At 48.9% G+C, this 27256-nt stretch overlaps 1 protein-coding gene across 17 annotated transcripts in view; it reads right to left on the bottom strand.

Moving 5' to 3' along the window:
• Positions 1–27256, bottom strand: part of NRXN2 (neurexin 2) — a 170456-nt gene that overhangs the window by 88402 nt on the left and 54798 nt on the right. For all 17 annotated transcript variants that reach the window (XM_072638998.1, XM_072638997.1, XM_072639001.1 and 14 more), the window contains 4 exons: positions 15866–16027; positions 14127–14562; positions 5000–5386; positions 4238–4441 (listed from right to left, as the gene is read on the bottom strand). In XM_072638998.1, coding sequence (XP_072495099.1) covers positions 4238–4441; positions 5000–5386; positions 14127–14562; positions 15866–16027 — 1189 coding nt within the window. The remainder of the gene's footprint in view (positions 1–4237; positions 4442–4999; positions 5387–14126; positions 14563–15865; positions 16028–27256) is intronic.

A 27256-nucleotide genomic window follows, 5' to 3' on the forward strand; every position in this document is an offset into this window, starting at 1 on the left:
CGGGGCCAGCAGAGTCTTCACCGATGAAGGGTCCAAAAAATAAAAAGGGAGTGAGGGCAGCATGCCACCCATCAGGGAGGGGAAAGGAGGTCCCAGGATAGGAGCTTTGACGCCTTCCTCTCCTACAAGAGGAACAGAGGCAAGGGAGAGGGGAGGAAGCCCCCTTTGTCTGGAGAAGGAAATATGTGAGCTGAAGGTTTCCTGGACTGATCTGATGGGCTGGGGAGATCAGCCAGGCCCTCAAGGAAGACCACCCTGTGGGGAGCAGACAGAGAGAGCACACAGCTGAAAGGGAGAAGTGGACATCTCCACACCCACACAACAAAAGTGAAAAGACACCATCCCTTCAGGGCACCCACAGCAGGTACTTGAGGGCACCCCTATTCAGGCTGGGCATGGCCCCCATCTGTGGGCTGCAGCCTGAGCCTGGATATCTGGGACCCCCAAGGAAGGGAACCAAGGGAAAGTGTCACAGAAAGGCAGGCATGCTAAGCAGCCACCTGTCCTCTGAAGTATCTGCCAGGACCAGGTAATGAGGATAAGGCCAGAATGTACTGGGTCACAGTCTGCACTTCTGCCCATAGTAATGAGATCACAGATTCATCTAAGTCCTGAAAGAGGGGTCACAGACTGAATGGAGAGCCCATTGGCAGGACTGACAGATCAGTCAGATACAGGAAAGCGGACAAGGGTGTGAATTTTATCCTAGGAAGGACTCCAACTCCTTCTTCCCAGGGACACGAGGCCCAGCCACCAGAGTCTCAGATAGTGGGGCTCTGACTCTTTGGATCCTCCTTGTTTCCCTGGGGAGGTCAGGGAAGGGAGACCAGATCTTGGGGGAGGAGGGAAGTGCCCAAGTGTACCCAGGCTACATGTGCCCTGTAGGAGAGCCAGCCTGGGACAAGAGCAGGGTTCCCAGGTCCTCAGGCTCCAGCTGTTTCTTCCCCAGTAGAGTAACTTTCCCATCAGCCTGCACACTCACTCTGGGGGAATCCAGCCCTGGATCCCAGCCCTCTGCCTTCCCCATTCTCCCCGACACTTAGCCCCAAGGATTCATAAGAAAGAGACCTCTTGATGCCCATCTGTCCTCCAAAGCTGTGATCAAAGTTTTCTCCTCCATGAAACTCTCCCTCCCTCAGACTACAGCAGCGCATGGGGACTTTAGCTCCTGACAGGCTAGAGCATCCCCAAACAGTGCTGGATTCTACATCATGAGAGGGGCTTCCTATGGAGGGGCAAAGTGCTCATGTCTGAGACATCCCCGGGTCACCCAACGTGCCTAGCCCAGTGTCAGCTGTGCAATGAGTAAATATGTAGGCATGTCTCTTCCTAGGATCACTAATCATATGGGTTAAGGCCACTTATTTTTCAGATGAGGAAACTGAGGCCCAGACAAGAGACAGTGCTCCACCCAAGGCCATGGCAAAATACGGCAGAAGTGGAATCCCCACCAAGGTCCCTGACTCTAAACCCAGCACTCCTGCCACAGTCTCAGGCCAGAGCTGTCACTAGCTCCACTGACTCTGAACTTCTGACAGCCCCACAAGAAATCCTGTGTCTGAGCCAGGAGCCTTCCTCCTCCTTCGCTCCCTATTCAGAAATGTAAACTTTTCCTATGATCGTTATTATTTTACACAGGTGGAAACTGAGGCCCAGCACTGGGCCCAAGGTTATATGGACAACCAGACCTCCGGTCCTCCAGTCCTCCAGCTCCAAATTCTGCCTTTGAGAGAAACACTTCTGGAAGACCTGGGGCCTTAGCAGCATCCTGTTAAGGGTCAGCCCTGTGGGGTCACTGTAGACCTCAAACATCATTGGTCTCCTTTGTAGCCCAATTGTCTTGAGTGGGTGGGGCCTTGAGAAGGAAGAGAGAGGAGCACCATAACGGGGTGGGGAGTTGGGGAAGTAGAATGGAAATTCTTTGAGAAGCCCATTTCACCTTTGCCTTCATATCCCTAGCACCTTAGCCAGCACCTGCCACACAGTAGGTGTTTTATAAATGCTTCTTGACTGATCTACTAAAATTAGGTTTCTCTAAGCTTTAAGTCTCCAGAACTTAGCAAAATGCCCATCACCTGATAGGTGATTGATAAATATTTCTTGACTGAGTCGTTGGTTGATTGGAGATCCACCTCCTGGGCTGCTTTCAAACAACTTCTCCTGGTCAGACTCCACCTCTCCACTCACCTTCTACAAGCCCAGTTTCTTTAAGCTCAACATGGATCCCTCCACTCATCCCTAGATGCCCCATCCCCTTTCCTCAGTGGTTGTGCTCCCCCTTCCCTCACAGGGGTCTGCAGAGTGGCCTGTGCTTGGTCATCTCCCCCAACCAATGCCTAGATCCACAAGCCTGGCTGCTGGTTGATCTCCCACTAGATACAATTGCCAACGTATCCAGGGAGGCCAGGAGTGGCTGATGGAGAAAGTGAGTCCTATGAGAGTGGAGGAGAGCTGGGAAGGAGCCCACAGCCAGCTGCCTCAGAGCCCTTGGCTTCACACCTTTCTGGGAGATCTCCCATTGGGAGAGAGCAGAGGCCTCATCTCAGCTGCTCTTCCATTCCTTATGCCTCATATGCCCCAAAGGAGAGGGGGGGGGGGGGGAAGGAAGGAAAAGCATTCCTCACCTAGATAACTAGAAGATTCTGGGAGGGACCTTAGATATAAAACCCCCTCGTTTTATAAAGGAGAAAACCGAATCCCAGAGAATGGAATGAACTTGCCTGAGAACACCAGAGGAAGAGGGAGTCAGGTCAGAATTCAAACCCAGATCCTTGCCTCCCAATGAAGGCCTCGTCTCATTCTGGAGCCTTCCCTCTGCTGATTATTTCCAGTCTATCTAGCCCAGTTGTTGGAATGTTATGTATCCCGTTGGACCGGGAAATTCCTGAGAGCAGGGGCTGTTCATCCCTTCTTTGTATCCCTAGTGCTTAGCATACAGTAGATATTTAATAAGTGCTTGTTGACCTGCAGACTGACTGACATGTCCCCGATTAGTCCAAAGGAGTCTGTATCATATATCCCTTGCACGTGACACATCCTCCATCACATGCCGGACACGACACACTGGGTCTCCTTCCTCCTGAGGCCCAAGTCACTACCCGCTCCACAAATGGGACACCTGTGACCTGAAGGGGCAACCCAACCTCCCAGGTACCCACTGGATGCAGGTGAGGAAAGAATGGGGCTCTTGGACATGAGCTGTCTCAGGAGGGGCTGAGGACTAAGAGTCAAAAGGGACCTGAGACATCAGTGAGCTCAACTCCCCTTTTTTTCTTAATAGATAAGGAAACTGAAGCACAGAGAGGAACCATGACTGGGCCAGGCTGGGAGAACCCTCATCCATTGCTGTTTGGTGCCCTTCCACAATGACAAGGCACTTTCTCTTGGTCTTTTCTTATCATTTTCATCTCCCACCATCTCCTCCCACCCTCACCCAGTTCTGAGTCACAGTGGAATCTTATTAAGGACTTGAAGTCAGAAAAGACCTCAGTCTGAATCCCACTTCTGACTCTGACCAGCTGTGTGACCTTGGGCCAGCCCCTGCACTTATCTGAGACTTCACTTCCACATCTGTAAAATGGAGCTAAAGAATCTTGAGACCTGTGTCAAAGAGTGCTGGGAGCTGTTATTAGGGTCTGTCTCCACGTCCTGAGGCCAATGAGGGCAGCCATGACTACGGGAGCAAGCAGACTTCCATGGTGTGTGAGGGTTTGAGGGTGGATATCAATCTCCTACATTCCTCTCTCCTCGTCCACACATGACCTGCTGTACATGCATGAGCTGGGGTGGGCTCAGGCCCTGATCACAGGCTGGCTAAGGATGGGAGGCAGAGATCAGCCACATATAGCCCACAAGAACCAGGTCTGGTCCCCTTCTGCTCCTCTTAACACCTTGATGCCCAGCTCTGGGTGCAGGGCATAGAAGCACCGCAGGAGCCTAGCAGGGCTGACTAGCAGCTCTGGACAGATGCTACCAGTGCTCTATACACACTGGGCCTCAGACACGTACAGGCAGATGGTATCATCACACGCAGTGTCACAGCTCCGAGGCTGTTAGCACATACGATGCTATCACCCCTGGGCTGTGTCCAATTCTGCTTCTCTCTCTGGCTGTGCCTGCACAGGGCAGCTCCTGTCCTCCCCCGCCCTTGGCACCCTCCCAGCTTCTCCAGAGGAAGGGGGTGTGATGGGGTCAAGGTCAGGATCAGGGTCATGACTGGAGCAGGAGCGGGGGTTACCAAGGTTGACGGTGAGCTTCATCTGTCCCCCATCCAATTCAAGGCGCAGGGTGTCCGCAGACTCCTTGGAGGTGGTGGCCATCATAAGGCCGTAGGCACGCTGGGACATGAATCGCAAGGACACATCCTCGGCCTCGGTATGCATGGCCGTGGGGAGCATGATCTTCATGTACATGGAGCCATCGTAGCTCAGAACTGTGGCCTCTGCCAGAGAGAGAGAGTGAGCACAGTTATAGGGGGTGAACCTGGGGAAGGAAGGAGACAGAGAGGGGACGAGGATATGCAGAGTGTGGCTGAGGGACAGCAAGGCCAGGCATGGAGGACACTGGAGAAGTGTGATGTCGGCAACCCCATGGGGAAGAGAGAACAGGGATGAAGGAGGGGGAGCACTGAGATGGGAGAGTGTGGGGACACTGGAATGAGGTATGGGGACATTTAGATGGAAAAGAACAAGACCAGGGTGGTGGACCCTGATAGAGAGGAAGATCAGGGCACTGTGAACCCCAAGGAGGAAACAGAACAAGAGTCGAATGTGGGACATGTGAGCAGGAGAGAGATTGGACTGTTTGGGGGGATCGTGTTAAGGGAGTAGACACTAGGGAGGAGATTGGGGATTCTCAGGTGGGAGAGACCAGGGACAGTGTCAGGGACACTGAAGAGGAAAAAGACCAGGGACAGGGAAGAGGGGATATTCTGAAGGGCACAGAGTTGGGATGGGGTGAGGGGCAGAGGGGCCAGGATGGCAGGCTGACCTGTACTCACCTCTCTCACAAACCCGGCCCAGGAAGCCTGTCCCAACACAGTCACAGACAAAGCGGTTCCAGCCTTCTCGGCAGACCCCCCCATTTCTGCAGGGGGCTGTCCCACACTGCTTCAGCGTTTCTCGTGAACAGAAGGGGGCAACCCCCACAGCCCCTTGGGCTTCAGCCAAACTCCGAAGGTCACGACTGCGCCCATCAATGAAGAGATCTCGAACACAGCCCACATATCCAGCTCGAAGTGCTGCTGTCCACACCTCAGGGGGCAGTGGTAGGTCTGCACGCCCCCCTTCGGGGAGGCCCCCCAAGTACAACTCACTCTCCAGGTCCAGGATCTCACTCTCCCCGCTGGCCAAAAAGGGTGTGCTCCTGCTGTTGACCGAGATGGAACCTGAAAGACCAAGGGAGAGAGGGAAGGAAGGGGAGACATCAGTGGCTGTTTGGGGAGGCAGCGAGGGGCGGGTAAAGTAGGCAGAGGGAAGGAGTCAGAGCCTATGGGGAGATGTGGAAGGAACAATTAGAAAGAGACAGGGGACAGGAGGATGGACAGAGGAGGGGGGCAGGAAAAGGATGAAAGTGGGTCGGCTGAAGGAAAGAACAGGAGGACAGAAGAGAGATAGGAACAGACTGACCCAACAGGAAGGAGGCAAGAATGCATCCCTTGGGAGCACAGGATTTGACAAACAAGGTTAAATGACTTGCCCAGGGTCTCACAGCTAGTAAGTGTCTGAGGCCAGGTTTGAACTCAAGTCTTCCTGACTCCAAGCCCATATTACAGATGAGGAAACAGGATTTAAAACAAGTTTAATGTCTTTTCTAAATGACAACCCTTCAGAGACCCTTCTTGGTCACCATCTTGGTCTGCCACCATCTCATTAATGTCTTTGCTAAAACATGACACCCAGAACCAAACACAGTCCTCCAGTGGGATCTAAGCAGGGCACAACGTGTTGGGGACTACCATTCTCCAAGCATGTTCTATTTTTATTTCACCCTACCCAGCACCCTGGGTGCCATCTGTGCACTTTTTTGCACCTCTCCCATCTTCCTCCAGTATCTGGGGCCCAGGCTTCCTCTCTACCCCAATCCTTGCCTCATCCTTACTGATTTCCCTATGCATATTATGGACCTTTCAATAGTCCCATCTCCCAGTTCTTCAATATTCTCTATTCCGATGATAATGAGACCCAGATAATGAGACAAATAATCCCAGCCACTCACGGGGTGGCCACATCTGGGATCTAGCAACTGTTCAAACATGCTCCTTTCAAGATGGTAAATGCTTAAAGTTCCCATGTTCTGCCACTTCTCCCAATATCTCCCTCCTGAATTTGTTCTTTCTCCTCATCACCACACCCAGACCACTGATCCCTCCATAATTATCCAGTCCATCAACCCTACTCTAGGCCTCCTTCTTCCACAATCCAACCACCAAAGTTAACTGGTTCCACACGATGCTGTCTGCCTTTGCATCCCTTCCTGTCCCATCCTTCAACCTCTCACAGCCTGCTTAACTCCTGACCCTGGCTCACCTCCACCATCCTTCTTCTCCTTTCCTCCTCTTGAGCTGCTCATCCCTGTTGGAGGAAGTCACCAAAAAGCAGCCTTAGCACATCACAGATTCATATTAAACTTCCTCTAGGCCCTCAATTTCTGTTGTGCCTCCATGACTGATTCTGATCACACCCATAACATCAACTGTCCCAGTCTTCCTCCTCTCCCCTCAAGCCCCCAGTTCCACTCCAGACCCCTTTATCTCAGCAAACGACCTTCCACCTGATATCAGGGAGCTCCTCTTACCAGAGAAAGGCTGCTCTGTTTTTGTTTTCATCGTCAGTACCTAGGACAGGTTCTGGCATATAAGAGGCTCTTAATTATTGCTAATCAAATTGAACCGAATTCATCTGAAGCGCCCTTCAACACCTCAAAGCCATTCTAAATCATCATACATTATCTTCCTGCATTCCAGCACCACGGAGAGAGGGGCCCCTTTTTGTCGTCCAGATTAATCTCACCACCTTTAGGACCTTTAGGACCCTGTTCCAGTGATCACACCTCTCTCCTCTCTCCTCTCTGTCTCTGTCTCGGTCTCTGTTTCTGTCTCTCTCCCTTTTCCTCCCTCCTCTCTTTCTCTGTCTCTTCCCCCTCTCCTCTTCTCTCTCCCTTCCTTATTCTCTACCTCCCTCTCTTCCTTCCTCCCTCTTTCTCCCTTCCTCTCTCCCTCTTCTTTTCCTCTCTCTCTCTCTCCTCTCTGTCCCTTTCTTTCCCTTTTCTTCCCTCCTCTCTTCTCTGTCTGTCTCTCCCTCCTCTCTCTCGCCACCTCTCTCCCCCTCTCTCTCCCTTCCTTATTTTCTCTCCCTCTTTCTCCTTCTCTCTCTTCCTCCATCCCTCTTTTTCTCTCTCTCTCCGTCTTCCTCTCTCTTTTCTTCTCTCCCTCTTCCTCCTTCCTCTCCTCTCTCTCCCCCTTTTTCTCCCCTCACTCTATTCTCCTCCTTTCTTTTTCTGTCTCTGTCTCCCCTCCTTTCTGTACCACCCACACTCCCATAACTCCTTGCAGTCTACCTTCTGACCCCACCACTCTCCTGAAGCTACCCTTTCAAAGGTCACCAATAACCTCTGAAATGCTAAATCTGATGGCCTTTACTCAAGCTTCATACTACTTGACCTCTGCTGCTTTGGGTAGTGTTTCAGGCTATTCTTGTGAACAAGATAGAGACATGGCAGAGGTCCAATAATAATACAGATCAGAGGAGTTGGAACAGTTTGAGAGTCCAGACCCAAAGAGTCATCACTGATGAATTGATGTCAGTTTGAAAAGAGGTCTCTAGGGGAGTGCCTCAGAGATCTATCTTCAGTCCTGGGACTTTAAACATTTTATTCATTATCTGGGTAACACAAAGCTGGGAGGAATGGCCAACACATTGGATAACACAGGCAGGGCCCAAAAAGACCGCAGTAAGCTTGAAATCAATCAATCAAGGAGCATTTATTAAGGACCTACTATGTGCTGAGCAGTGTGGTGGGCAGTACGAACACAAAGGTGAAAATGGGACAGTCCCTGCCCTGAAGAGGCTTACATTCTACTAGGAGAAGACAACGTGTTCACAAATAAAGTAAAAAGGATATATGCAAAAGAGATGCATGGTGGTGGAGGCAGCCCTCACAATCAGGAGGCTCAGAAAAGTCCTCTTGAAAGAGGCGGCACTCAAGCTGAGCTCTGAAAGGTGCTAGAGGTTCTGAAAAGGAATGGTAAGGAAAGAAAGCATTCCCAGCATGGGAGACAGCCTAGGCAAAGGCACAGAGGTGGGAGATGGGATATCAGGTACAGGGAACAGTCTGACCAGAACCTAGAGAGTGTGAGTAGAAACTAATAAAACAAAACTGAGTAAGGATAAAGGTAAAAAATCTTATACCTAGGCTAAAAAAACCTTCCCAAACTCAAGATCAGGTGGTGGTGTTTGTCCTTCATTCTCGAGGATCTTCATTCTCATCAGGATGATGACATGACTTGCAGTTGACTTTGATTTCAATGAGGGAGGGCTATGCAAGGTCACTAACCTCACTTTCTTCTCCTGAGTCATCAGGACGACTGCAGATGGCCCAGGATGCAAGTTGAGACACTTCTCCTTTCAGACTAAGGCCTTATCACATTCTCACTTTTTGTGAGATACACCCATGTTATTCAAGAGATGGAAAGTTTAATCAAAAATAAAAAATAAAATAAAAATGGCAGGGGTAGACCCTCAGGGTTCCTGGGTGAAAAAAGAAATGGATTTCAGGCTGAAATACTAGATGTAATATTACGAGGGGTGCACTTTCCAGGACCAGCAAGGTGACAATTCCACTGTCCTCTGCTTTAGTCAAATCCCCTCTGGAGCCCTAAAGGAGAGAAAATGACTAGACCAAGGGCATTCAGAGGATACAAGCAGGATGGTGAAGATCACTCCAGGAGATGATCACGAGAAGGAGCAGGGAATGTTTAGCTTGAAGGAAAGAGGATTTGGGGAGGAAGCTGGCTGTGGGTATCTGAAGGGCTGACCTGCTCAGTCTAGCCCCAAGGGCAGAACCTGGAAGAATGAGAGGAAGATTTGAACTCTCTGAAAGGAAAAATTTCCTTTCCCTGAAAGCTGTGTGATGGGCTGCTTCGGGAGGGCATGGGAGTATCCCCTCACATTAGAGGATTTCCAGCAAAGTCTCATGGGCTGTTATCTGACTTGGAAGATTTGGTTGAGATACACAGTATCCCTGCTGGCCTCTGGGCATTCTGTGGTTCTGGGGAATGTTGCCAACCTCTCCATCTTCCTGAACATCCACTCTTTCAACAACTTCCATAAGAGAGCTCTCTCCTTCACCCTGATATCCTCTCCCATCCATATCTCCAGAGACCAGCCTTGGGGAAGTTAAGATACTGGGCTTTGAAACACAAGTCCTGGGGCTAAGCTGTCCTGCTCCTTGTTGGATAGGTAAGTGGATGAGCACTTAGTTTATGTTCAGTCAAGAAAATCTAGATTCAGTTCCTGCCTCAGACACATTCTGGTTGTGTGATCCTCGGCGGGTCAGTTAACTTCCACGTCTGGGCTCCTTAACCTTCTTTATGTCTTGGATCCCTTTTGCAATCTGGTTAAGCCTACGATACCCTTCTCAGAAGAATGTTTTTCAATATACAATTCATGGTATCACAAAGCAAACTAATTCTGCTGAAATACAGTTGTCAAAATATTTTTAAAAAACAAATTCCTCAGGCCCAAATTAAGGATCTTGCTTTAAGTGCTCTAGAAACCTAAGAGTTGGAAGGAAGGTGCCACCCTGGACTGGCAGAAGGAGTTTCTTCATCTTTATACATGAAAATGTCTGGTCCCTATCTCAATTCCTATGTGCCAAGCACTGTGCTAAGCAAATATTGAATAAATTCTTTTCATTCCTGCTCCTGGTTCTCTTTCTGTCTCATCTGATGACTTCTCAGTCACCTTTCCTGGGCCACAGTTTTCCTCCTCCCTAAGCAAATATGCCCCACTCGCATCATGGACTCTGTCCTGGGCCCCCTTCTCTCTCTTATATCCCCTATCTCTCAGCAATCATTCATTCCATGCATTCAGAGATCCTGGAGATGCCTTCCAAATCTCTCAGCCTTAACTCCCTTCCCTTTTCACCAGTTTCCCATTGGACATCTCCACATAGACATGCTGCCAGCAACCCAGACTCAGCTGAAGTCATCGTCTTCTCATCTAAACCCGCTCCTCTTCTCTTTCTTTCTTTTTAGGGTAACACAATCCTCCTCATTGCCCAGGCTTGGCACCCCATCAGCCCTGACTCTGCCTTTTCTCCTCTGACTCCACATCCAATCTATTGCCAAGTATTGGCAATTTCACCTCCACAGCATCCCCTCTCCCATCTGTCCCGCTTCTCTCCACTCCCACAACCCCCGCCCATTCTACTTCGGGCTATCGCCGCCTTTCTCTTAAATGACTCTTAAATCACCTCCTAATCGGTCTCCCTTTGCCTTGTCACTCCTCCCTCCAATCCATCTACCAAGATAAGACTCCTTGAGCACGGGTCTGACAGTGATACCTGGCTCAAGAAAATTCAGCACCACCCTCTAAAATCAAATGCAAACTCCTTTGTTTGACTCACAATTCCTCACAAATGAGCTTCTGCCAGTCCTTCCAGGCCGAATACACATTCTACACTTTCACCAAAATGTCTTTATATGTGAAGTCCTTTCTCCTACCTCGGTGTCTTTGCTTTGGCTGTCCCTGACCCCAGCATGGAATGCCATTCCTCTCCATATCCGCCCCTTGGAATCCTCCTCAAGGTTCAGTCCAGGGGCCAACTCCTTCCTAGGACAGACCTTTCCAGTTGCTGCTGCCTCCAAATGATTTCGTATTCATTTCAGATCGCATTTGCACATTCTTGTTTTATGCCCATTGTCTCCCCGGGTAGAATGAAAGCTTCTTTCTTGAGAGCAGAAATCGTTTGGTCTTTGCATCCCTAGAGCCTTCTGAGCTCAAATTGGTCTGATCAGCCACAGTCAGACACAATGCACCTTGACCCCCAACATAATGATGTCATTTTGGTCCTCTTTGAGCATGAAGGACAGCCAGCTTAGAAGTGCCCACAAAATGAGGGGGTGAATAAAGAATTATTGATTGATTGATCGCCTTTAAGGAGCCTTCCCTTCCTTCCGGGCACACTCAGATACAAACCCCATCCCTCAGAAACACTTCTCTCATCACTACAGCTGAAAGTCTTCTCTCTCTCTCTCTTCTTTGATGCTCCTAGAGTTCTCCCTCATCTGCCCAAAACTAGTCAGTCAGGACTGTGGCCCTCTGGTAATGAATGACTCTAGGTCTCCAGTGGGACTGGGGGTCTTGGAAAGATCCTTTGAGCCTCATGAGAACCAATCAATTATTAAGCACCTAGATGTGTTCTGAGTGCCGGAGGTACAAAGACAAAAGTGACACACCCCCTGCCCTCAGGGGAGACAACATAGATATAGACAAGTGTAAGAGGGGTATTTCACACTCTCCCAACCCCAATTAATGTAATTCATAAGATGCTCTTGGTCCTAATACCTTTATCAGGTGAGAACACTTCCTTGATTGAATCCAAGAATTAATCAAACGTAGTAATTAAGTGTGAGACCTCTGCAGAGATAACCAAAGGTACAAACTGGGTGCAAACAATTTAGTTGATCAAGCTGGGGAAGAGTGAAGTCCTTCTAGCTTGGATGACATCAAACAAAGGGACATTTTGGGGCTGGTCAAAAGGAAACACATCTCTGGGTCTCAGTATATCAGAGAAGGAGGTTCTAACACAAACAGTCCCACAGCTGCTTTGAGAATGAAGCTATGGGAGCACTTTGAGGAACTGGACCCCTACATCCCTTTCACATCTTCTCCTCTTCATTGAGGCCATGTCAATAGAGAAACTAGAGAAATAGCACACAATGAATCCACGTGGATTGATGTGATGCTGAGATGCTGAGAACTGCAACTTCAGCACTCTCCAAGGGGACCAAGCATCAGAACCCAACCAAGAACAACATTCATCTAAAAGCTACGGAGTTCCAAAGAAGAAGCAAATGGCCCTTGGACCATCCCGGCTCTCTAAGCTGCAGCGCATTGAACGGGCTGGTGGGAGAGTGTTTTCCTGGTTTGGGGGTATGTATTTTATCAGTGTTCTTACCCATCACCCAAGTCAATACCTATACCTCTAAAGGCTGGAAATTGATAAATATAATATAAATTATATAAAAATAATAACTCTGGCTGGCAAACTGACCCTCAATGGGGACCATATCAGTAGGTGCTCATAAGCAACATTACTGGGGAAAATTCTTGACCCCTCAGGGTCACCCCTAGAACCCTGAGGTCAGAAGTACTCAGTCATCTTCTAGGGACCCAATCTGCTAGTGTTAGTGGTATTTGGAAAGTAGCTCCAGAAGCGGTATTACATGAGTATATACAGCATATACACAAGGTGAATTCGCTGTTGTTCAGTTGTTTTCAGTCATGTCTGACTCTCCATGACCCCATCCAGGGTCTCCTTGGCAGAGACATTGGACTGGTTTGCCATTTCCTTCTCTAGCTTATTTTACAGATGAGGAAACTAAGGCAGACAGGGTGAAGTGACTTGCCCAGGGTTACACAACTGGTAAGTGTCTGAGATCAGATTTGAATTCAGGAAGATTCCTCTTCCTGACTCCAGGTCTGGCATTCTGCGCCCTCTGGCTTCCCCTAGCTGTTCAACCAAAGTGAATGCAAAGTAGTTTTGAAAGAGAGGACACAAGTCGCTAGGGAATCAAAGTCCCTTCATTATTCTAGGACTCAGTTTCTCCCTCTGTAAAATGAGGGGTTTGGGCTGTGTGACCTTGGAGGTGTCTTCCAGTTCTGGATTTATGGCCCCCCATTTGACAGGTTAGGAAACTGAGGCTCAGAAAAACAGCGTGATTTCTCTGCAGGCACAGAACTGGAAAGTCCTGGCACCAAGACTGGAACTCAGTCTTCCTGAAAGACAATATTATATAGCAGCGAGAGTGATGAGCAGCTTTGGTTCAAACACTGCCTCAGATAACCGCATGACCCTGAACAAGTCCCTTAACCTCTATATGCCTCAGTTTCCTCATCTGTAGAATGGAGCTAATCATCCTTGGGGTACCAACCTCACAAGGTTGTGAGGATCAAAGGAGACAAAGTTTTCTGCATATCTTAGTGCACTGTAGACATTCCTTGAGAGCAGGGCTATCTTTTACCTTTCTTTGTATCCCCAGTCCCCAGGACATGGTAGGTGATTAATAAATGCTTAACTACCCCTAAAAATATCAACTATTACACTCATCCCCCCTCTTTGTGTGTATATGGCTCTTCCCATTCCCCTGCACCACCTCCCTCCTTAAAGGCAGTGGGATGGTGGGAGGGAGGGTGTCACCAAGAGAAAGGGAGGTCTCCCCAAGTCAATTTCACACCAATCAGATCATCCCACTTGTTTCACCTCCAGCCTGCACCCTTTTGCACAAGATGTCCCTGATGCTGGGGACACCTCTCCTTACTTCTCCTTTTTAGAATCTCAAGCTTCACTCGAGGCTGGAGACTCAAGGCATGCACATGGCACCCCCTTCATCAATCCTCTTGACATCACTAGGCATTGACACATTGGTGTACACAGAACATCCTCCTAATAGAATAGAAGGTCCTAGAAGGCAGGGGCTGTTTTATTTCAGAAAAAATGTAGATTTTGAGTCAGAGGACCTGGGTTTGAATCTCAGTTTTGCCATTCATTCTCAGTGTAACTTTGGGTAAGCTACTTACATTCCCTCAACCATAATTTCCTCATCTGTAAAATGTAAGGGCTTCACTAGAAGACCTCTAACATCCCTTTTAGGTCTAAATCTAGGATCCCATCATCCACATTTTTGTACAGTCCTCTGTATACAGCAGGTGCTTAACAAATACTTCTTTCATTGGTTGGATTGGAAGTTGAGAGAGGGAAGTCAGGATATTTGAAGGGAAGAGAGGTAAGGAGTTGATGTTTTCAAGGAAGAAACAAGAAGGTAATTAAATAGATGGAGAGAAGGGAGGGAAGGTGAGAAGGAAAGATGGTGGCCAGGTTCTCCCTCCTGAGGGCCCCCTGACCTTTGCGCCCGTCCCTCTGGAAGTCCACATGGCACCATTCCCCATCGTTGACCTTCCGGTTGGACGCCCGAAGCTTGATGCCCCCGGAGCCCATGTCCAGGAGCAGATAGAGGTATCCATCCAACAGCTCCATGGCAAAGTAGTCAGCCCGGGCAGCCCCATGGCTTCCTTGCCCACCACCTGCTCTCCGGCCCTGGCTGAAGAGCAGCAGTCCATTGGGCTCTGTGGTGCGGAAGTCCAGGGACACAGAGCCTGTGCGCTTGGCGCTCCAGCGGGGCAGGGCCACAAAAGCCTCGGGGCTCTCAAAGGTCACAGGGTCCAGGGCAGCCACATCCTCACAGCGGAAAGACAGATCGCCCTGCAGTTTCATCTTAGGGTCTCCTTCCCGGGCTAGCCTGGACAGCTCCAGCTTAAAATCATTGTTCTTATAGACCACCTGCAGGGGACATGACAGAGTCAGAGACAAGGGGCAAGATGTATCTTCCCCCTTCCCCAACCAGGTATTTCAGCTGCTGACCTAGGAACGGAATTCTCTAGGCTTTAATAGTCTTTGACTTTGTAGGGTCTTCAGGATTATAGAATTCTCTAGGCTTTAATAGGCTTTGACTTGGTAGGGTCTTCAGGATTATAGAGTTCAATCCTCCTCCCACTCTTGCCATTTTACAGCAGAAGACTTGTCCTTGATTACATAGGTAGCAAGAAGCAGAGTCAGGATATGAACCCAGGCTCTCGGACTGTGACTCCCCTACTCTTCCCATTGCTTCACTTTCCAGAGGGGCAGGTAATGGAAGGAGGTCCAGCCACCTGCCGTCCCAAGTACCTGCCCCATCTGCAGGAGGGGTTGCAATGTGGTGTCACGGAAAAGGCTTGAGACTTAGAGTCAAAGAACCTGGGTTCAAATTTCAGTTCTGTTCTTATCTATGTGACCTTGGGCAAATCATTCTGCAGGCCTCAGTTTATTCATGTGTAAAATGAGAGGAATGGAATAGAGGATCTCAGGTTTCTTCTACTTCTAAATCTATGGACCTATGAGCCAATGATGATGGATAAATCACTTCCTCTCTCTGGGCCTCAGTTTCCACATCTGTCAAATGAAGTGATAAGGATTGGATTAGGTCATAGTCTGTAGAGCTGGAAAGGACCTTACCATTTACCTAATTCAGTTATTTTAAACCTGGAGGCCACAAACTTACTTTTTAAATATTTTGATAAGTATATTTTAACATAATTGGTTTCCTCTGCCACCTGCATGTTTTGTTTTATGCATGTAAAAATCTTATTCTGAAAAGGGTCCATAAACTTCACCAGATTACCCAGGATGCAAAAAACAAAAAGAAGGTGAAGAATTCCAGTCTGATCCAAGTCCTCTTTTCACAGATGAAAAGGACCGAAATGACCTCTGACCCCGCCTCCTTCCAGCTTGAAGTATGAGCTTAATTCCTGGGGGAGTATCACGAAGACATGGGAGACATGAGAAATCCTGGCATAGGGTCAGCAGGGCTTCTAAGCCCTGACCTGGAGAGACCTGGGCATTTATTTCCTCTCACTTTTCGTTATCTGGAGTCCTTGTATTGTATCAGCTGCCCGGGGGGCGAGGGGGAGTTGTAATGAGTGTGGCCATGGCGCCTACCAGAATGGGGGTCAACACTATCCTGGCACGGAAGAAGCTTTCTTGTTGACTGACTGACTGACTGACTGACTGATCACGGGAGGTTCCAGCCCTTTCGGGCCACACTCACATCCTTCAGACAGCCCATAAAGTTGTTGCTGACCGGGGAGCCCGGCAAGTCTGCCGTGTTAGGGCTGCCTCCAATGTAGAAGAAGTCATCAGAGCCCAGCATGGTGTAATCCTCCTGGGTGTAGCCTGTGGTAGTCAGGATCCCGTCCACTGAGATGGTCACCTGTCCAGCCCAGGACGGGATGGAGGAAGGGGAGAGACAAGGAGACAACAGGGCATCAACCTCCTGAGGGGAGGCTGGGGCTGGGCCGGGGAGAGGGGCCGGTGGGGGTGCTGGGGGAGGGGGCCCCATTTTTATGTCTGCTTGTCTCAGAGGGGGAACAGTGGGGAGGGACAGGGAGGGAGGGAAGATGGGGCAGGGGCCAAGAGGAGGCACAAGATTTGATGGTCTCAGGTTGGGGTTGAGTGATGGTCATAGTATCAGGGGGTGAAAGACGTACCAGAAAAACACACAGCAACTGTCCAAGGAAAAGGCTGAACTGAACCTCTAAAGGTCCCCCTGACTCAGGGGAGTAGGAAGGAGCAGAGCCCTGTCCAGGCCAGAGGAATGCCAGAATGGGAAATCACGCTGACCACACTACACCCCTCCCTGCTTTTCTGGGCCCACACTCCATCCTCAGGGCAGCGCAGGTGGGTGGGCATTACTGCTTTGCTCTGAACCTTCGGGCCCCTCCTAAAGTGCACTTTCCCTTCTCAGGCTGAAGGACACCTTGCCTTACAAGAAGAAGGGAGTCAGGGTGACGGGGCTTGAGAAAACAGCACCTGGGCACCCTGACTCTCTAAATCGCAGAGTGGAGAGCATGACGGGACCTCAAACCTCACCTCCTCATGAGCAAGGGGAGGAAACTGAGGCACACAGGGGTCACAGAGAACCTGGCAGAGCTGAGATTCCAGCCCAAGGCCTCTGATTCCTAATTCAGTGGGCTTTTCCACTTGCCCACACAGGATGGACAGGTTTCTTGATGGCTAACACCCTGAATCACAAACTGCTCCCCCTTTCCTTTTCCCTGTCTGAGGACCCAGAGCTCCCAGGAGCTGACATCACAGAGATGGTCCCTTGAAAGATGGAGTGGATTTGGAGACAAAGGACCTGGGCTCAATAGGGGTTCTGTCAGCCACGAGCTCTGGCACCCAAGGCAAACTTTTCCTCTCTGAGCCTCAGAATACCCTCTCTAAAATGAGGCAGTCATTCTATGTGATTCAGCTTTAAGTTTTACAATCCCCCTACCCAATCTCCATAGACCCCAACCCTGGGGAAGCCACTGGCCAAGACTCCACGGTAGCCCAAAGTTCAGGTGACATTCCAGTTGGACTTGGAGGCAGGAACACCTGGTTCATACATAGAATTCTCCTCTCTGGGCCTCACTATCCCACTCTATAAAATGGGGGTGGGGGGACTGGATAATCTCTAAGGTCCCAGCCAGATCCAGGCTTTAGGAGTGGGGTGGGCTAAGGGACCTCCGTGATTCCCTAGTTATGAACCTTGGGGGCTCAAAATGACCTCAGAGACCCAGGCTCCCTGAGGGCAGGACAACTCCTGCTTCACTACTCAGGCTGGGCTGGTGAGCACATGTGTGGGGCAAGAACATGGCCCCAAGACAGACTGACAAGGGTAAACCTTGTGATGTGGCTCTTCCATCTTCCACCCAAGGCAGACTTGCCAGCCAAAGCCTAGATCTAGGGGCTCTGAGCATCAGTGCTGATGTCCTGCCCTCAGCTCTGTGAGCCTGGTGGGGAAGAGTGGGGTATGGCCTAAACTCAAATATTGCCACACACTCACTGCATCGAACTGGACTGTAAGTAGGGTTCATAAGGAGAGAACTGGGGGGCAGGGGGCCTGGACTTTGGGAAAGAGAATTTTTAAGGAAGAAGCCCTGTGACCAAATGGGTAGAGAGAGAGCCTATGAGTCATGATGGCCTGATTTATCCATGGCTGTGTGGCCCTGGGGAAGTCAGGTAACCTCTCAATGCTTCAGACTAATCTCTAAAGCTAGCAAATTGTGATGTATGTTGGAGAGAGAATTTCCTCTTTGGGAGTTTTCTGTATTAATGATACCTCAGATCTAGTCCAAAATAACAATTTGAGGAGGTTGAGGAAGGGCCTGGGCCAGAGAATCTTGGGGCTGGGATAGGGGCACAGGACCCCTCGGTTCCAGAGTCTGCCCTGCCTCTCTTTGGACAGACCATCCCTCTCTCTCACCCACTCATCACCCCACCCATATATGCACACACAGTTCCTGCCTCAGTTTCCCCTCTCTGAAACAGCCTGGGGGGGAGGAAGAGTTGGGGGTGGGTGAGTGGCATTCCAGTCACATCCTACAAGACCCCTCCCCTCCAATCCATACGCACATGCCACCAGCCATCTTCCATCCTCATGGCCTCTTGGGCCCCACTGTCCATGGAGGTCGAGGTGGGGTGAGTTCAGGGCAGGGTAATGAAGCAGATTGGAAAGGAGAAAGGGGCCCTTTTCTCTGCTCTCTCTAGGCTCAGCCAGACAGAGAACAATCTGCGAGCTGGAGCGCTGGGGGGCCAGGTAGCATGGAGAGGGGCTACCACCTGGGAACCATCAAACCTTGTGCTGAAGGAAGGATGCCTGGATTCGGAGGGGAGGAAGGGGATTGGAGGGGAGGTGCAGCTGCCATGGGAGGGAGGCTGAGCTGACAGTTGGAAGGGGATTTTTTGATTGTTTTTGTTTTTGGTGTCTGTATTGTTGGTTGGTGTTTTTGTTTGTTTGTTCCTTATTTTGTTTTATTTTTTTTAATTGGGGAGGAGGTAGTGTTGGAATGTTTATTTCCTCTTCCCCCCGGAGGTTTGGGGGGATTGGGGAAGGGAAAGGAAAGGGGATCATTAGTATGAGTCACGAACACATGCAAATGAGGTTAGAATAGGCAAGAAAGGGGCTCATGGAGGCTGGGGGGTGGGGTGGGGAGGAAGTGGGTCAGAGGCTGAGGTAAGAACCAGAATGAAGGTCAGTGGGAGCAGAAATGAGGAAGAATGGGGGGGGGAACACTGGGGCAAAGGCTTGGATAAAGAGTTGAAAGTGGGAATAAGGTAGAGGCTAGAGCTGGAGATTGAAGAGTTTTTGTAGAAGTAGGAGAGAGAGGTTGGAGGTTAGGGTAATGGGATGAGGGTGGAGAAAGGGCAATGGTGGAGGTTGAGGCAGTCTCTTTTCACTGATCCCTTTCCTCTTGCTAACCAATCTTTCCATCTGTCTCCAGGGTGTCACTGACAGACAGTCTGCCTCCTTCCCACCTCGACAATCTAGCACACAATGCTTTTCTGTCTAGTGTCATTCCCCTGTGTGTGAAGCTTGTTTACCCAGTCAGGCTGTGAGCTCGTGGAGGGCACAGACAACCAAGGTTGAACAGAGCAAAACCCAGTGCTTGGTGACTGACAGCTGCCCACCCCACCCGATGGTCCCCTTCCTCTATCTTTCCACAAGGTCCAAGGTCTTCAACAGGAGGCCCTTTTTGTCCATCAACCCTCTAGGTAGGATGGCTCCTAAGCTCTAAGACTAGAGGTGTATAGATTCTGAGAAGGTCTCTCCTACTCTCAGAAACCTCCAGAAAATGAAACAAGTATCCTCACCTGGTCATCTATTCTGGTGACACAACTCCAGGCATTCCCCATTCTATCTAATCTAAATCTCTTGCACAGCAGTGATCTCTTCTCTCTTCTTAGCTGCCTTGCCCTCCTCCTTCTCTGGTCTTCCCTAACCACTCAGTCAAGGTGGGTCATTACCCCATCTCATCCTCTCCATGGCTGTCCTTGGCTCCTCCCCAGATCCGAACTCCAGGGCAAGGAGGCAAGTTATTACTTCCCAATGGTCAATCTGACTCTAACCCTCATCTTAACCTTCCTGGGGTTCCCATGATCTCTGATGACAAAGCACAGGAATGGAAAGAAGGGGAAAGAGTGAGGGATTCAGAACAATGGGAGAGAGTCAGAGGAGAAGGAACAGACTGGGGGGTGGGTAGTGTGGAGAAGGGAAAAGGGACAGTGGAAAGAGTAGGGGACAGGTCTTTGGGGGGAAGGGGGAGATGAATTGGGTTAGTAAAACCCTACTGTTCCCTCAGACAAAATCATAAAGTCCAGACACAAAAATGGCGGCTCGTTAGTAGAAGCAGGAAACGGGAGTGCAAACCCCTCATCCCTCCCACTGCCCCCCTGGGGCCATGACCCCCAGCTCCCCTAACCCCCCCGCCCGGCTTCTGGAGGGACAGGGGCCGGCTGGGGGAGGAAAGAGGAGGGAGGGTAGGAGGATAGTGTGCCATCAGCAGCAACAGCCAGAGCCAGGAGGATGCATGCAGATTAGGGGGGCTGGGATGGAGGAGCCAGGCCAAGCTAAGGGAAGCCAAGGGCTTGCAGCCATGGGCCCAGGGCATGCAGTGGGGAAAGGGCAGAGGCGAGCCAAGAGATGGAGCCAAGAGAACTGAGGGAGGAGAGGGTTCCTTCCAAAAGGGGAGGGGTAGACAGGAGACATATTGAGAAAACAGGGGTGTTCAAAGGAAAGAAGGTCTCAGGATCCTGGGTTTCATCCCCCATGGAGGACCCTTGCCTACCCCCCCACAAGTCAATTGCACACAACCAGTCAGAAACACAGTGCTCTCTCTGTCCGTATCTCTCTCTCTCTCTCTCTCTCTCTCTCTCTCTCTCCTTCTCTCTCTCTCTCTCTCTCTCTCTCTCTCTCTCTCTCTCTGTCTCTCTCTCTCTCTCTCTCTCTCTCTGTCTCTCTCTCTCTCTCTCTCTCTGTCTCTCTCTGTCTCTCTCTCTCTCTCTCTCTGTCTCTCTCTCTCTCTCTCTCTCTCTCTCTGTCTCTCTCTCTCTCTCTCTCTGTCTGTCTGTCTCTCTCTCTCTCTCTCTCTCTCTCTCTGTCTCTCTCTCTCTCTCTCTCTCTGTCTGTCTCTCTCTCTCTCTCTCTCTCTCTCTCTCTGTCTCTCTCTCTCTCTCTCTCTCTCTGTCTCTCTCTCTCTCTCTCTCTCTCTCTGTCTCTCTCTCTCTCTCTCTCTCTCTCTCTCTCTCACACACACACACACACACACACACACACGTGAATACACAGCACCATGGACAGCACCCAACACATAGAAAAGTCCTTCCTCTCTTCTCCCTATACAATCAAACAGGTTGCAGCTAGATGTTGTAGTTTCTACTCCAATTGGGGTCACAGATGTAGAGTTAGAAGACTCCTCGGAGGTTGTCTAGCCCAATTTCCTTATTTTTCTAATGAGGAAACTGAGGCCCAGAGATCGTGACCTGCCTTTGGTGACAGAGCCAGGATTTGAATACCAAAATCCCCTAACTTGAAATCTATAGCTCTTTTCTGGGTGTCACATCACTTCCTGTTCTCAAGACTCTCACCTCCCCCCTCCCCACGCCTGACTCTGTGGGGTGGGGTCAGAGGGAATAGGAGGGGTGACTGAGGAAGATGAGAGAGGGGTAGTTGCTATATTTTTCTCAGGCTTCCCTGCCTGTCCATTTGCCTTGTGCTCCACTCCCTCCTCCAAAGGCATTGTTGGAAAGTGGTAAGGATGGATTTGGGCATAGGAGTCAAAACCAAACTTTGCTGTTTGTCATTTGGATAACCTTAGCAACCCCTTTCTCTCTCTGGGCCTCACTGTCCTCAACTATAAAATGGGGGTGCTGAATTCAGTGAGGTCTAGGCTGCCTTTCATGGTGGAGAGAGCACTGGGCTTGGACTCAGAAAGACCTCCATTCCAGTCCAGCCTCAATGCTAACTGGCTACGTAATCCCTGTTTCCCTATCTTCAGAGTATAGGTAATAACAACCATGGCACCTACGTTAAAGGATTCTTGTGGGGCTCATGTATAGCACTAAATACATGTCAGTCATTGGCATGAGAACCAAAGTGATAAATGTGCAAGGCTCAGGACCCAGGCCCAAAGTCAGAGAATACTTGAGACAAAGTTAGAGGAGGGGAGGTAAAATCCATTAAACCTCATCTGCCCCACCTCCATTTTCCATCATCATCAATAGGTAGATGATCTCTAGCTTCCTGTGGAAAAAAATCTACACCTGTGTATGTGCCAGACACCTGGCTTTGAGATCTAACTGCTCCTTACTGGCTATTTGACCTTGAGCAAGGCACTGGATACAGAGCCTAAATGGTCTTTAGAGATCGAGTGCAGCACCCTCATTTTGCACATGAGGAAACTGAGATGAAGAGAAATTAAATGACCACTCCAAGGTCCCAAAGGTTGTGAGCAGTGGAGCCAGGTTTCCAGCCAAGGGTCTCTGAATCCAAGGCTCTTACTGCTGGATGACACTACCTCCCTGGGTTTTGACTTCCTCATAATACTTTACAGCATCCCTCCCGAAGTTATTGTAGGGAAAGCACTTTGTAAACCTTAAGGCTTACCTGCAAACGTGGGAGGAATTTATAACAATAAGAAATGTGTGGAAGTAATTCATAGAAACTACTATACACAAAGTCAAGGGTTCGCTCTCACTGCTCAGACAAAAGGACAAACAACCAAAGCAGACCACAAGCTCTTCCCCATCCAGTCTCAATCACCTTCACCTTCTTCACATCCATCTTCAGCCTGGCCCAGGAGAACTGATTTTCAGATCGCTGAAGCCAAGATTCCCTAAGGACATTGGACAGCAAAGAGGCTAAGCCTTCCTGTACGTAGGGGGACAGACTCAGACGTACGGGCACTGAGAATGCACAGTCTCACCAAATGTTAGAAATCATCCATTTTACAACTGGGGAATCTGCAGCCCAGAGGGGATACGATTAGACTAATGTTAAACACCAATTAAATATCCGAAAATGGATTAAAACCCAGGTCCTCTGACTCCAAACTAGTTCCCCATCGACAACAGCATGCTGACCATCTGAAAGGGAAAGGAGCTACCCAGAGAAGTAATGGGTCCCCCTCACTGAAGTTCTTTCAGAGAAGACCAGGCAGCTGCTTACATCTGCTCAGACCACTGCCTGGCACATAGTAGGTGTTTAATAAATGCTTGTTAATGTGACTTGTTAAGACTATCATAAGGAGATTCTTCTTCAAGTACAGACTGGACTAGATGCCTCTGATGTCCCTGCAAGTTCAGAGACCTGAGATTCTCATGGCTGAAATGAAAAGAATTTGCTCCTTCATCTCCAATTAATCAGAGGATTCACTGCATCCAAAGTACTCTGTTTCATCCGTTTGGATGATCTGGGGATCTATCGATTACAGAATCTCAAAGCTGAAAAGGAAACATCAGAGGCATCTAGTCTAACCTCTACAACATCCTCAACAAGCCCTTCTGTGATGGAGAATTCAACACCAAGACTATCCATTCCATTTTGAGACAACGTTAATCGCTAGGAAGTTTTTGAAGTCCACATCCGCTTCTCTGTCATTTCCACCCACTGTTCCTGGTTCTATTCTCTGGGACCAAGAAACACAAGTCTAATATCTCTTCCATATGATGACTCTTCAAAATCTGAACAAAGAAATCCTCCCATATCCCCAAGTCTTCTTTTCTCCAAACTAAATATCCCTAGTTCCTTTAACCAATCCTCATAGAGGGAAATCTCAAAGCCATTCACCATCGTGATTACGTGCCAAACTTGACAATGTCTCTCCTACAAACTAGTGTCCAGGACCCAGCACAATATTCCAAGTGTCGTCTGACCAGAGGAAAGAACAGGACCATACTGGACGTTTTGTTGTTCAGTCATGTCCAACTCTTCGTGACCCCATTTGGAGTTCTCTTGGCAGAGATACTGAAGTGGTTTGCCATTTCTTTCTCCAGTTTATTTTTGCATGTGAAGATTCAAGCAATCAGAGTTAAGTGATTTGCACAAGATCACACAGCGAGTAAGTGTCTGAGGCCATATTTGAACTCACTAAGTCCAGACCAATCGATCTATCCACTGCACCATCTAGTTGCCCCTAATTATACGTAGCCCAATATGAGTCTGTTGAGAGCTTTGAGATTCCTGACTCCACCACCTTATTTTCTAGGACTGTGGTGCTGCCACTTTGATAAGCATGTTATCCATGCCCTCATCTAAGTCATCAGTAAAAGTCTGGAATGGTTTAGAGCCACGGACAAAACTCTGAAGCATCCCATCAGAGACTTTCTTCCTAACTAGCATCAAGCCATCAATGACCATTCTTTGGATCCAGTCATTCACACATCAGGCAGATCACAGATTTAGAGTTAGAAGCAATCTAAGCTAAGGATCCCACAGGACCTGGGTTCAAATTCCCTTTCTATTACTTAGTAAGCATATGAGCTTAGACCAGTCACTTCCCCCCCAATTCTCTCATTTTACAGATGAGAAAACTGAGGTCCAGAGAGGTTAATGCTATTGCTCTTAAGGCAAAGACTTTACTATGTCCCACAAATAGTGGCAACAGCTGGGTCTCTAACTACACTTTTTTACATTATTTCACTGCCTCTCAATCAATCAACCAATAGGCAAGCATTTATTAAGCTCCTACTATGTTCTGGGCACTGTATTGGAACAAAACCTAGTTCTGAATCTATGCTCTTATCTGACCCATAGTTCTCCATTTTGTCAACAAAAAATAGCAGGAGAGGCTTTGTCAAATGTTTGCCTCAATCCAAGTGAGTGATGTCTAAAACATTCCCTGGATTTCCCAACCTTGATACCCTGTCAGAAAAAGAGAAACTAGGCTGGCCTGCCAAAACCTGTTTTTGATGAAGCCACGCTTGGCTCTTTCTGACCACCACCGCCTTTTCTAAAGGGTAACTAATCATCCCTTTATTTTGTGTCCTGGAATTGACATTAAGCTCACCAGCTTCTGGGTTACAAAATTGATCTCTTCCCATTTTGGGCAGACAGGACATTTGCCCTTTCCAGAGCCATGCACGGTACCTCTCCCATCCTCCATAATCTTTCCAAGATCCTTGACCAAGGCTCTGCCATAACATTTGTCATTTCTTTAGTATCCTGAAATGTCCTTCATCTGGGTCTGGTGGCTCATCAAAGGCACGATTTCTCTATTTAGATTTTCAACTCCCTGTTAGTCATTTCTATCCTGTCACTATAGTACAATAAAAGGGAAAATTGATTTTTAATCTAGAAACCTTGGTTTAAATTCCAATTATGCCACTTACTGACAGTGTGACCACGGGTAATTCATTTCATCTCTGTGTACCTGTTTCCTTACCTGTTTTAAATAGGCCCCTTCCAGCTCTGACATTCCATGTTTTATATTCTAACATCCCTCCCAGATCCGACATTCCTTGTTCTATGTTCTAAGATCCTTCCCAGCTCCTCCACTCTTGTTGGAGTTTCATTCATGAGAAATCAAGGAGAGTGCTGGTCTCCCCAGTGGCATAACTTATTCTCAAGGGTTTGTCCTGAAGAAAGACTAGCAGTTTCTCCAAAGAACCAACCTGGAGGGGTTAACCCCCTCACCAGGAGAAGGTGGAGATGACAAGTTCACATTTCATGACCTTCGTTAGGAAAGGACATTCTCATTCTCTCGGCTTTTCTCAGTTTCCCAGTGATGGGGGCAGATAGGGCATGTGTCTCCTTCGGGGAGGTGAGAAAAAGGAAGCCCAGAGGAGCTGAGGCGCTTGCCACAAACCACACAGCCCAATCAGTGGTGGACTAGATTCAAGCCTCACCCCAAATGATCACAATAATCATGTTAACCACTCACATTTCTGGGGTGCTTAAAAGCTTGAAAAGCACTTTAGAGGAGTTATTTAATTTGATCCCCACAACAACTCTGTCAAGTACTGGTAGCCCTATTTGGCAGATAAGTGAACTGAGGCAGCTTGCAAGTAAAATATGAATGGAAGTCCTCCTGATTCCAAATCAGTGCTGGTGCTTTCCAACATCATGTTGTCTCCTAGCCAGCATGGCACCCCTGGCTTCTCCTACCTTTGGTCTATCACCTTTCCCTTGACTTTGGGTCCAGCTGATCCTCTAGGTTATGATCTATCCACTATTAGGGGAGACTTATAAATACCAGATATTTTATATATATATATATATATATATATATATATATATATATATATATATATATATATAAATACCAGATCTAACCAGTCCTTTGTAAATGTTCACCCAGACTCCTCCTATTTTGACCTGGGTAGGTGAGGAAAGGGTGACTGGCTAAGCTGTTTGGGACTGGAAGCTCCTGGGACAAGGAACTGTGTTATGGACACATGGGATGCCCCTGGCTGCACTCTGACCCATCTCTCCATGGGACATGAGAGGAACTGGAGCTATCAATGGGGTCTTGTGTAGAAGGTGTACCCCATTGAGACGAGGTGATAGACCAGGAAAGGAAGCCTGGGGCAGGAGTGAGGAGACAACTGCATTTGGAGTGTGGATCCCTTGGTTCAACTGCTGGCTCTGCTTTCCTGAGGCTCAGTTTTCCATCTGTAAAATGAGTATAATGGCACTTGAATGATCTTCCTTACTGGGGTGGTGAGCAGAAAACCTTAGATAGGAGTTATTAAATGGAAACTATGTCCCTATGTCCCTGACTCATTGAGGCAGAGTATGGATTTGGGGCAGCTAAGTGATGCCACAGTGGATAAAGTGTCCAGCCTGGAGTCAGGAAGACTCATCTTCCTGAGTTCAAATCTGGCCTCAGACATTCACTAGCTGTGTGACCCTGGGAAAGTCACTTAACTGGACTTGCCTCAGTTTCCTCATCTGTAAAATGAGCTGGAGAAGGAAATGGCAAACCTCACTAGTATCTTAGCCAAGAAAACCCCAAATGGGGTCATAGAGAGTCAGGCATAACTGAAAAAGTATCCAAACAACAACTAGATGGTTGAGGCTGGAGTTGGGAGCATAGCCTAGGCAGATTCTTGGGCCATGGGAACAGAAAGGAGAAGGGCCTACCCTGGGCTCCCCTGCCCTCCAGCTCCCAGAGCCCTCAACGAGGGGCAGATGCAGCCAGGTGAGGGTTAGATACCTTCATATCACTGACTCGCCCACAGAGGCTGAAATGGGAGTGGTGCTCCCTCCCACTGGCTATCTCCTCACATCCATCTAGGAGCTCATGTGGCCACAGGGACATCTGTCCTTCAGCATATGCACCAACATATATGTATTGAGACACATGTCATCAACACACATCCACCCACGGTCATACAGCAACATCCTAGATCACACACATAGTGACACTCCCATATCTTGTATGATTCACTCTGTGTGCACATGCGCAGTCAGATGTATCCACAGACTTCACTGTAAGACTGTCCACACACACACACACACACACACACACACACACACACACACACACACACACATACACTCACACAAAATCCTTCACCACTGACCTCAGCAACAGCACCCAGGCCCCCTCCCCCCGGGCTCCTTCCCCCCAAAGTCTCTTTTCTCACTACTCCCCCTCAAAGAGGAAGGAAATCAATC

Source organism: Notamacropus eugenii, chromosome 2, assembly GCF_028372415.1.
Source record: "Notamacropus eugenii isolate mMacEug1 chromosome 2, mMacEug1.pri_v2, whole genome shotgun sequence".
NCBI lineage: Eukaryota > Metazoa > Chordata > Mammalia > Diprotodontia > Macropodidae > Notamacropus > Notamacropus eugenii.